The sequence below is a fragment of the Solanum tuberosum genome, unplaced genomic scaffold (assembly GCF_000226075.1).
Source record: "Solanum tuberosum cultivar DM 1-3 516 R44 unplaced genomic scaffold, SolTub_3.0 scf00472, whole genome shotgun sequence".
Taxonomy (NCBI): domain Eukaryota; kingdom Viridiplantae; phylum Streptophyta; class Magnoliopsida; order Solanales; family Solanaceae; genus Solanum; species Solanum tuberosum.
In genome coordinates, this window is record NW_006239396.1 from 94085 (window position 1) to 105425 (window position 11341).

The following is an 11341-nucleotide window of genomic DNA, read 5'->3' on the forward strand; positions in this document are numbered from 1 at the left end:
CGGAAATTGTGAAGATCTTTCTTGATCAATCCCTTTGATACTCATTCTTTAGGAATAAGGAAGAGCATTTTCAAGTTTGCATTTGTTCATTTATAATCTAATTTCTTCTACTTCATATTTATTTAATATGAATATTTTTCCTCTCTTTTTTGTTGACACATTTAACATAAACTTGCCCCACTATTTCTGGTGCTGTGGCCTTTTCAGTAATTTGCAGGAACAACATATAACATTTCTCTGGGCACTGCAAAGAAAATACTTACAAAGAGTTGAAGAGTTTACGTTATTTGTGACACATTGTATACTCCAGAAGTTGTGACACCACTAGAATTTGAACGATAGATTGTTAAATCATAACGTTCCGAACAACTTCTTGAGCATTTTTCTTTTCTTTTTTTTGTCCTGTACAAGTTGTTTGAGTTGCTTTAATGCTTGAGACTTTGTTTTTAATTTTTCAGATCATTCCTTATATTAGAACATACACACAACCCGAATTAATGTAATCCTTGCAATTTGTGCTTTTATAACTGAATAATTTCCAGCAACATTTTATTTACAAAGAACAAACTAATTATGTTGGGCCCGTGCTTAGCACGGGCCATGCCCTTCTAGTAATATCATATATCAGTAATTTAAAAGACAAACATAAAAAAAAAAAAAAGGTATGATATGAAATAGAACTATTATAAAAACATTATATCTTTTTGATATGTTTGTCCTAATCACTTCTATATATGACCAATGCTTGCTTAGAATAGGAAAACATACATCAAATGTCCTAATTGCAGTTGTAGATGCTGCTTCTTTCTTCTTACTTTTTTTTAAATATAAAAAAATTGATGTATTGGAAGTGTTAATCTTTTTGAGTGAATTATATATATCAAAAGACTTGAAATATCAAGAGGATTTTTTTTTCTATATGACTCTCTTCTGTGGTGGATAAACTGGAGATTTTGAATATAATTTTTAATCTCAATTGTTTTTTTTTTCATCATACCAACCTGAAATTATAAACACAATATCTTCAAATTTTTTCTTAAGTGAAATTTATGTTTTAAATATGAATTCAATTCATATAGTCACGAGATACTTGATGAAAAAATAAAAATAAAAATAAATGTTGTGGTCCTAACTACAAGAAAATGGTGGATTACATGGGGATTTCACTAATCCGATCCCCAGGAAAATCCTCATGTAATTCACATTTTTTCTTGTAGTATATATATACTCCCTCTATCCCTAATTACTTGTCCACTTTTCCTTCTTTAGTTGTCCCTAATTACTTGTCCATTTTGACAAATCAAGAAAGAACATTTTTTTTACCTATTATACCCTCAATTTATTACTTTGAAAAAGGTAGAACTTCTGAAAATCTTAAGTTTTTAATTCATCCACTTCATAATTAATAGGGGTAAAATGGTAAACTTACTATATCAATAATTATTTTCTTAATAGGTGTGTCAATTTAAAAGTAGACAAATAATTAGGGACAAAGGGAGTATAATTCTCTGGAACATGTGTTAAATATGTGAGTATCTAACCATAGTCGATAGATAAGATCAAAGGAGGACCTATAAATAATAAAAACACTTTCTGGCTATATGTCTAAATATTTTTTTCCCCGAGGTGTACGATATTTACATACAAATTAAACTAAATTTAAATTCATACATTATAAATTTTTTTAATTTTCAAATGCTTAAATTCAAAACTTCTAACTAAAGATGATTTAATTTCATTCCACCCGTGACCCTTTAAAGAATGTTAAGTTAAATTCCTTCGTTCAAAAATTAACCTTAAATTCAGATAAGTTTATGAATCTATGGGACGGAGAATCCATGTTTAACTAGTGGCGGAGCCATCCTTATCCTAGAGGTGTCATTTAAGACCCCTTTATTGAAGCTACATTGCACACATGTGTAAAATATCTTCATCTTTTTTTATGATCTGGGCCTTGGTCTTTGGGCCTTTCAACTAAATAAAATAGAAAATATTGATTCATATATAGAAAAAATTAGTTAATATAGATGTATCATTTTAATTAATATGTTCATGAACTAGAAAAGATAAACGTTATTCATCAACTAGGGAAGATAAAAGAATATATAAAAAGTAATTAACAAGAAGCACTAAACTTTTATTCAATCAAAACACATAACGATTACATAATTTAGAAAATTACAACCACAAAAATATTTAATTAGTAGCTTAGTACATAGCATAGTGTCATAGATAACACAATATACTTTGTGGTCATAACTTATTCTTAAGCTTTTGGTAGAGCAATATTATTGCCATCAACACAATAATTCTCATTGCAACTTGTCATGCAACTTCCAAACTTCTCATGATCTGCAAAATTAATGAGTAATTAATTAGGTCTAAATATATATATTTAAGGGTTCACATCATTTTTATTGAATTGTTAGACTGTCTATACATAAAAACGTTATAATATAATCATGTTTATTACTATACCATAGTTGTTGATGAGATATTTGTAACAATGACCAAAAGAACATCCAACGTTACAAATGCGATTATTTCGAGTTTGAACGTCCCTCTGACTGCAATAGTCAGGACATATAATAGTGCTGCAAATAGGGTTTAAGAAGCAACCAGCAATACATAGTGATAAACATTCTCCATCCTCTCTTTTGATCATCTCACCATTATTCTCATTTGTAAATAAAAGCATTGCAAAGAACAAAACCACTATAACTTTCAATGCCATAATTAATTATACTATATGATATGATACTTGTAATTATTTGGTTGAGGTGTAAAAAAAAAGGTCCTCACATTCAACTATTTATAGAGGAATTCCCTCTCAACAATAATGTTTTAATCATGAATGGTAATTAGGTTAGTCACGGGACATGTAACAATACATGAATAAGATATAAAAAACAAAATGTACTATGTATGAGTAATTCAAAACAAACCAAGTATATATGTACAAGAATTCACTCCAACAATACAATTCATTTTTTTTTGGGCATAATACATAAATATGTTTTTTTAACCTGACCTCATTTTTCACATTTTCATCCTCTAACTTTGTGTGTGTACAAATAGTCACTTAAATTTGTATAAAGTCAAATAAATAAACACACATCCTATGGGTTAAAAATCCATATATATATAATTTTTTTCGTGTGTTTACTTTTTTATTGTTTGAAATTCCCTTAGTGTAAAGCTTCTAAATCAAACACATTTTAATCATGCATGGCTATTGAATTTAATTTTCAATAGGTTGATCCGTACACCTTTAGTCACAAGAATTTGTGATGAACATAATTCAAAGAATATTTTCTAAAAAAGGAAACCATACATTCCATGAAAACAAAAATGTAGTATGCATTTGTGATTCACTCTCAACAAGTAAATACAAACCAAATTTTTTTTTTGATTCGTTGACAGTGATTGATCCAACATTTTTATTAAGATATTTGGAAAAATAAAAATATAGTGCCTAGAAGTTTGAATTTGGAATCTCCGAGCTGTATTTTGTACCCCTCAACGTATTAAATCAACTTTTAATCTTATGTTCAAGAGGTTCAGACTCTATAATTATACCTTACAGATATCGTGTAATTTTTGCTGATAAAGTTCGGTGAACCTCCCCACTAGCTCATAGATCTATTGTTGCATGTCGAGTAAGATCCATTTAAGAGGAAATTACCTCCTAACAGGTTTTTTTCTTTTTCCATATTAACGGTTCAAAATCGAGATCTTTAACTAAAAATGTAGTACCTAGAATTTGAATTTAGAACCTGAAGTTATATTTTGAACCCCTCAACCACTAAATCAACCCTTAATCTTATGTTCAAATTAAATTAACTTATACTTTACAGATATTATGTAATTTTTGTCGAGAAAGTTTGGTGAACCGCCCCCACTACCTCATAGATCTGTCATTGCATTTCGAGTAAGATCCATTTAAGAGGAAATTACCTCCTAACAAGTTTTTTATTCTTTTTTCATATTAACGGTTAAAAATCAAGATCTTTAACTAAAAATATAGTACCTAGAATTTAAATTTAGAACCTCAAGGTATATTTTGAACCCCTCAACCACTAAATTAACATTTAATCTTATATTCAAATTAAATTAACTCTATGATAATCATACTTTACACATATTATGTATCTTTTGTCGAGAAAGTTCGGTGACCCTCCCCACAATGCTATAGATATGCCGATGTGTGTCGAGTAAGACCCATTTAAGAGGAAATCATAACAAGTTTTTTTTTTTTATTAACGGCTTGAGGCGATCCATCCCATTTTAACTCTTATATGTTATTTTGTTGGTTGTTATTTGTTATTAATATAGAAAAATAAATTAGGATAGATGTATCATTTTAGTTTAATATGTTCATGAACTAGAAAAGATAAAAGTTGTTCATCAACTAGGGAAATAAAATAATATTTAAAAAGATGTATCAAAAAGTAATTAATAAAATTTTATTCAACTAGAACACATAACGATTACATAATTTAGAAAATTACAACCACAAAAATATTTAATTAGTAGCTTAGTACATAGCATAGTGTCATAGATAACAATATACTTTGTGGTCATAACTTCTTCTTAAACTTTTGGTAGAGCAATATTATTGCCACCAACACAATAATTCTCATTGGAACTTGTCATGCAACTTCCAAACTTCTCATGATCTGCAAAATTAATGAGTAATTAATTAGGTCTAAATATATATATTTAAGGGTTCTAATTGTACGTTTTTATTGAATTGTTAGTCTGTCTATACATAAAAACGTTATAATATAATCATGTTTATTACTATACCATAGTTGTTGATGAGATATTTGTAACAATGACCAAAAGAACATCCAACGTTACAAATGCGATTATTTCGAGTTTGAACGTCCCTCTGACTGCAATAGTCAGGACATATAATAGTGCTGCAAATAGGGTTTAAGAAGCAACCAGCAATACATAGTGATAAACATTCTCCATCCTCTCTTTTGATCATCTCACCATTATTCTCATTTGTAAATAAAAGCATTGCAAAGAACAAAACCACTATAACTTTCAATGCCATAATTAATTATACTATATGATATGATACTTGTAATTATTTGGTTGAGGTGTAAAAAAAAAAGGTCCTCACATTCAACTATTTATAGAGGAATTCCCTCTCAACAATAATGTTTTAATCATGAATGGTAATTAGGTTAGTCACGGGACAAGTAACAATGCATGAATAAGATATAAAAAACAAAAATGTACTATGTATGAGTAATTCAAAACAAACCAAGTATATATGTACAAGAATTCACTTCAACAGTACAATTCATTTTTTTTTTTTTTTTTGCATAATACATAAATATGTTTTTTTAACCTGACCTCATTTTTCACATTTTTGTCCTCCAACTTTGTGTGTGTACACGTAGTCACTTAAACTTGTATAAAGTTAAGCAAATAAACACACACGTCCTACGCGGTTAAAAATCCTTGTTTGATCAATGCCAAAGATATCCTTGTCCTAGAGGTGTCATTTGAGACTTTTTCACTATAAAAATACACTATATATGTACATAAATAGGTAAAATATGGTTTTATGCACATAGAATAAGGATTCAAGACTGTGAAATTGAAACGTTAGCTCTAGTAGACTCTTGATGTACAAAAAGTATAATAAATAGAAGTATCCTACCTCTAGATATAATAAAAGAATTTTCAGAACCACAAAGCGCCATGCAAATGGACGGATCGTCAAATATATATAAACATTATGTTAGTAATGCTCAAATAAGTTTTTAAATACATGTGCAGACTTTTATAAACCCACATATAAATTAGAAAAAATATGGGTTAGAGATTTAAATATTAGAGTAGACTTTGTTTTAGGTTTAGACTTCTTATTACATAACAACGGAAGCTGTCTCCTTACTAGAGACGGTGTAATATTCTCAAAAAATAAAACTCAGACCTCAATAACAACAGAATCGGTTCCAACAAGATCTAGGTATTTTAAAAATACTGATAAACTTTACACAAATACATCAAAATGTAATAAAGGAGAAGAATGTAACTGTACTAAGATACATGTTATTGAAGAAATTGAAGAAATCGAATTATTAGAGCTAAGTCTATCCGATATACAACTAGAAAAAAGTTATAACTTAATAGAAATAATTAAATACAGAACTTTACAATTTCAAAAAAGGATTGCAACATATAGGAGTCATAAAAAATCAAAAAGACCTAGATGAAGTAATTTCCATCTTGGATAAGTTAGAAATAATTGGAGAGAGACCTCTGAAGCACTGGGAAGCCAATCATATCATATATATATATATATAGATTAATTTTTTATAGTTTTTTTTGTGTGTTTACTTTTTTATTGTTTGAAATTCCCTTAGTAAAGCTTCTAAATCAAACACATTTTAATCATGCATTGCTATTGAATTTAATTTTCAAAAGGTTGATCCGTACACCTTTAGTCACAAGAACTTGTGATGAACATAATTCAAAGAATATTTTCTAAAATAGGAAACCATACATTCAATGAAAACAAAAATGTACTATACATTTGTGATTCACTCTCAACAAGTAAAAACAAACCAAGATATTTTTTTTTGATTTGTGGACAGTGATTGATCCAACATTTTTATTAAGGTATTTGAAAAATAAAAATGTAGTGCCTAGGATTTTGAATTTGGAATGTCAAGGTGTATTTTAAATCCCTCAACATATTAATTAGTCATCGTTTAATCTTATTTTTAAGAGGTTCAAACTCTATAATCATACCTTATAAATATAGTGTAAGTTTTGTTGATAAAGTTTGGTGAAGCTCCCACTACCTCATAGATCTGTTAATTGTTGCATGTTGAGTAAGATCCATTTAAGAGGGAATCGCCTCCTAACAAGTTTTTTTCTTTTTCCATATTAACGGTTCGAAATCGAGATCTTTAACTAAAAATGTAGTACCTAGAATTTGAATTTAGAACCTCAAGGTATATTTTGAACCCCTCAACCACTAAATCAACCTTTAATCTTATGTTCAAATTAAATTAACTCTATAATTATACTTTACACATATTATGTAACTTTTGTCGAGAAAGTTCGGTGAACCTCCCCACTACGCTATAGATATGCCGATGTGTGTCGAGTAAGACCCATTTAAGAGGAAATCATAACAAGGTTTTTTTTTTCTTCATATTAACGGCTTGAGCTCGTGATCTTTAAGAATTCTATCCATCCCATTTTAACTCTTATATGTTATTTTGTTGTTTGTTATTTGTTATTAATATAGAAAAATTAATTGGGATAGATGTATCATTTTAGTTTAATATGTTCATGAACTAGAAAAGATAAAAGTTGTTCATCAACTAGGGAAAATAAAATAATATTTAAAAAGATGTATCAAAAAGTAATTAATAAACTTTTATTCAACTAGAACACATAACAATTACAAAATTTAGAAAATTACAACCACAAAAACATTTAATTAGTAGCTTAGTACATAGCATAGTGTCATAGATAACACAATATACTTTGTGGTCATAACTTCTTCTTAAGCTTTTGGTAGAGCAATATTATTATTGACATCAACACAATAATTCTCATTGCAACTTGTCATGCAACTTCCAAACTTCTCATGATCTGCAAAATTAATGAGTAATTAATTAGGTCTAAATATATATATTTAAGGGTTCTCATCATTTTTATTGAATTGTTAGTCTGTCTATACATAAAAACGTTATAATATAATCATTTTTATTACTATACCATAGTTGTTGATGAGATATTTGTAACAATGGCCAAGAGAACATCCAACGTTACAAATACGATTATTTCGAGTTTGAACCTTCTCACTGCAATAGCCAGGGCATACAAGAGTGGTGCAAATAGGGTTTAAGAGGCAACCAGCAATACATCTTGCTAAACATTCTCCATCCTCTCCTTTGATCATCTCACCATTGTTCTCATTTGTAAACAAAAGCATTGCAAAGAACAAAACCAATATAACTTTCAATGCCATAATTAATTATATTATATGATATGATACTTGTTATTTGGTTGAGGTGTAAAAAAAAAAGGTCCTCACACTCAACTATTTATAGAGGAATCAATCCCCTCTCAACAATAATGTTTTAATCATGAATGATATTTAGGTTAGTCATGGGATATATAAGATTTTAATAAAGGAACAATATATGAATAAGATATAAAAAAACAAAAATGTACTATATATGAGTACTAATTCAAAACATATTGTACAAGAATTCACTTCAACACAATACAATTTCAATTATTATTATTTTTGGCATAATACATGAATATATTTTTTTAACCTGACCTCATTATTCACATTTTTGTCCTTCAACTTTATGTGTGTACAAGTAGCCATACTTCATCTTGTATAAAGTTAAACAAATAAGCATACACGTCCTACGTGGTAATCTACATGACAATTTGTGTCCTGCATGGTTAAAAATCCTTGTTTGATCAATGGTGAAGATATCCTTGTCCTAGAGGTGTCATTTGAGACTTTTTCACTATAAAAATATACTATATATGTACATAAATAGGTTAAATATTGTTTTATGCACATATTTTATATATTAAATTTTTATAGTTTTTGACTTTTTTCGTGTGTTTACTTTTTTTATTGTTTGAAATTCCCTTTGTAAAACTTCTAAATCAAACACATTTTAATCATGCATGGCTATTGAATTTAATTTTATGCTTTTATCCGTACACCTTTAGTCACAAGAATTTGTGATCAACATAATTCAAAGAATATTTTCTAAGAAAGGAACAATACATTTGTGGTCCACTCGATCTCAACAAGTTAAAACAAACCAAAATATTTTTTTGGATTCGTGTTGACAGTGATGGATCCAAGATTTTTATTAAGGGTTTGAAAAATAAAAATATAGTGCGCCTAGGATTTTGAATTTGGAATGTCAAGTGTATTTTAAACTCCTCAACGTACTAAGTCAACCTTTAATCTTATGTTTAAGAGGTTCAAACTCTATAGTTATACCTTATAGATATCGTGCAATTTTTGTTGATAAAGTTTGGTGAAACTCCCCTCTACCTCATAGATCTGCTATTGGAGAATACAACAAGGAGATTGCAAAAAACTGATTTACAACTAGCTAGCTGGCTTTGCTATATGTTAAAATATTTTTTTCTCTTTATAGTGTACGATATTTACATAGAAATCAGAAAAAATTTGAATTCATACATTATAATTTTTTTTATTTTCAGATGCTTAAATTCAAAACTTCTAATTAAAGGTGATTTAATTTCATTCCATCTGTGGCTAGAGCCGTCACAACAGGCTTAGCCCATGGGGTAGGTCAACCCAACCCGTTATTGGGGTAAGATTGGGATATGATTTTTCAAGTTCATTTAAAACTAGGGCTTATACGTCCGACCCATATAAGCCCTTGGTCCTTGAGGCTTGATTGGGGCTGGGCCGGGATCAGCCCATGGGCCAAAACTTTTTATTTAAGTTAACGTACAATAATCTCACTAGTATATAATCTAATTACTTAAATACATACTATGTTGTAATATTATGAATCTTACCAGATTTTTGTACTTCCAGATACATGTATCTCAAAAGAATATATGGACTCAAAATTAGGTGAATTTGTTTTCGATACACTCTATCCAAGTAGATTCGCATGTATCTAGGATACATAGACAAATCTTGCGCGCTCGCGTATCTGGTATGCGAGATATATGCTAATTATAATAGATTTTTTGCTAGTGTTATTGAAACAACACCATTGTTTGCCATATTTGATTTGAAAATCTTCTCATTTTCTTGATGTTGTAGAATATAAGTTTGAAAAAAAAAAAAGGGCTAGCCCTCCCCAGTCCTCGACCCTTCTAGGGTTGGGTTGGATTGAGCATTTTCAGGCCCTTCCAAATGAAGGGTCGATCCGCCCTAGCCCTTCAAATTCCTTAGCCCGCGAGGCTTGGGCCAGGTGGGGCTAGGTTGCCCTTTTTGACAGCTCTACCCGTGGCCCTTTAAAGAGTGTTAAGTTAAATTCTTTCGTTTAAAAATTATACTATGTAAATTAATAAATTCAGATAAGTTATATGAATCTGTGTGATGGAGAATCCATGTTTAACTAGTGGCGGAGCCATCCTACATTGCACACATATGTAAAATATCTATTTTCTTCATATGTAATATTTTAAACTTTTCTTAGTGTGATTCAACACAATTCTTTGTCCTAATCACTTCAATCACCAAAAAGAAAGAAACTATAGGAGTAAGAACTCAAATGATGTGAAAGATGTAGAATTTGTTGGTACCTTTTTGTATTAAGGATTCTCATTGCAACTTGTCATAAGCTTATTAAATATATACAAATATTAAGCTTAGAACTCAATAATTAACACTTGAAATCATCATTATAAAATTTAAAATTTATTATGGTTAAAATTATTGTCTATGTCTATTTTTACTTATCCACTATATATTAAGAATAGTTATCTATAATACTTGTCTACTTTGAAAAATTAAGAGATAATTTACTCTTTAATTAAGTTGTCTCACATTAAATACTTTACTCAATTCATGTTCATATTCACGCGCGCGCGCACACAAGAATTTGTGACGAACATAATTCAAAGAATATTTTCTAAGAAAGGAAACCATATATTCGATAAAAACAAAAATGTACTATGCATTTGTGATTCACTCTCAACCAGTAAAAACAAATCAAGATATTTTTTGAATTCGTGTTTATAGTAATGGATCCAAGATTTTTATTAAAGCATTTGAAAAAAAAAAATATAGTGCCTAGAATAGAATTTGGAACATCAAGGTGTATTTTGAAACTCTCAACACTAAAGTCAACTTTTTAATCTTACATTCAAGAGGTTCAAACTCTATACTTATACCTTACAGATGCCTTATAGAAATTCACTTCTCAATTAATTAAGGGCGGAGCTAGAAGTCTGGTGACGGATTTGACCGAATAATATTTGTTCAAGTAGTGTATTTGTATTAAGAAACTTATTAAATATATACAAATATTAAATTTAAAACTCAATAATTAACACTTGAAATAGTCGTTACAAAATTCAAAACACATGAGGTTAAAATTTTCATACTTCATCTTATGAGAATTTCTTCTTTTTTATCGTGCTTAGGACAAATTTACCATATTCTATGTGCGGCATTAATTATGTTTATATAATAGCTTTACCTTATATATGCATGCCATATATTTTTTTAAGATTTGTCTTTCAAATTCTTAATGTGTGATTTTATAACGATGAAAAATCATACAATGGATCTAAACATTATAATCATGATTAAAACAATACAACATAATAATAA

At 29.0% G+C, this 11341-nt stretch overlaps 4 protein-coding genes across 4 annotated transcripts in view; 1 reads left to right on the forward strand and 3 right to left on the reverse strand.

Moving 5' to 3' along the window:
• Positions 1-545, forward strand: part of LOC102580595 (uncharacterized) — a 4200-nt gene extending 3655 nt beyond the window's left edge. The window contains exon 3 of the mRNA XM_006364024.2: positions 218-545. Coding sequence (XP_006364086.1) covers positions 218-273 — 56 coding nt within the window. The 3' untranslated portion in view covers positions 274-545. The remainder of the gene's footprint in view (positions 1-217) is intronic.
• A 1568-nt stretch (positions 546-2113) lies between these two features.
• LOC102580942 (uncharacterized) lies at positions 2114-2775 on the reverse strand. The gene is made up of 2 exons (XM_006364025.2): positions 2479-2775; positions 2114-2352 (listed from the first exon to the last, which is right to left on the reverse strand). The coding sequence occupies exons 1-2, from the start codon at positions 2732-2734 to the stop codon at positions 2267-2269; spliced, it is 342 nt and encodes a 113-aa protein (XP_006364087.1). The 5' UTR covers positions 2735-2775; the 3' UTR covers positions 2114-2266.
• A 1671-nt stretch (positions 2776-4446) lies between these two features.
• Positions 4447-5106, reverse strand: LOC102581282 (uncharacterized). The gene is made up of 2 exons (XM_006364026.2): positions 4810-5106; positions 4447-4679 (listed from the first exon to the last, which is right to left on the reverse strand). The coding sequence occupies exons 1-2, from the start codon at positions 5063-5065 to the stop codon at positions 4594-4596; spliced, it is 342 nt and encodes a 113-aa protein (XP_006364088.1). The 5' UTR covers positions 5066-5106; the 3' UTR covers positions 4447-4593.
• A 2284-nt stretch (positions 5107-7390) lies between these two features.
• Positions 7391-8041, reverse strand: LOC102581611 (protein TAP1-like). Its single transcript, XM_006364027.1, has 2 exons — positions 7759-8041; positions 7391-7632 (listed from the first exon to the last, which is right to left on the reverse strand). The coding sequence occupies exons 1-2, from the start codon at positions 8009-8011 to the stop codon at positions 7544-7546; spliced, it is 342 nt and encodes a 113-aa protein (XP_006364089.1). The 5' UTR covers positions 8012-8041; the 3' UTR covers positions 7391-7543.
• Positions 8042-11341: the final 3300 nt, after the last annotated feature.

Bases quoted from the DNA above. Each gene is read 5' to 3' on its own strand.
- LOC102580942 (XM_006364025.2), bottom strand. From the start codon at position 2,734: ATGGCATTGAAAGTTATAGTGGTTTTGTTCTTTGCAATGCTTTTATTT. The intron at 2,353-2,478 runs GTATAGTAATAA...TTAATTTTGCAG, and splicing joins ATATCTCATCAACAACTATG to ATCATGAGAAGTTTGGAAGT.
- LOC102581282 (XM_006364026.2), bottom strand. From the start codon at position 5,065: ATGGCATTGAAAGTTATAGTGGTTTTGTTCTTTGCAATGCTTTTATTT. The intron at 4,680-4,809 runs GTATAGTAATAA...TTAATTTTGCAG, and splicing joins ATATCTCATCAACAACTATG to ATCATGAGAAGTTTGGAAGT.
- LOC102581611 (XM_006364027.1), bottom strand. From the start codon at position 8,011: ATGGCATTGAAAGTTATATTGGTTTTGTTCTTTGCAATGCTTTTGTTT. The intron at 7,633-7,758 runs GTATAGTAATAA...TTAATTTTGCAG, and splicing joins ATATCTCATCAACAACTATG to ATCATGAGAAGTTTGGAAGT.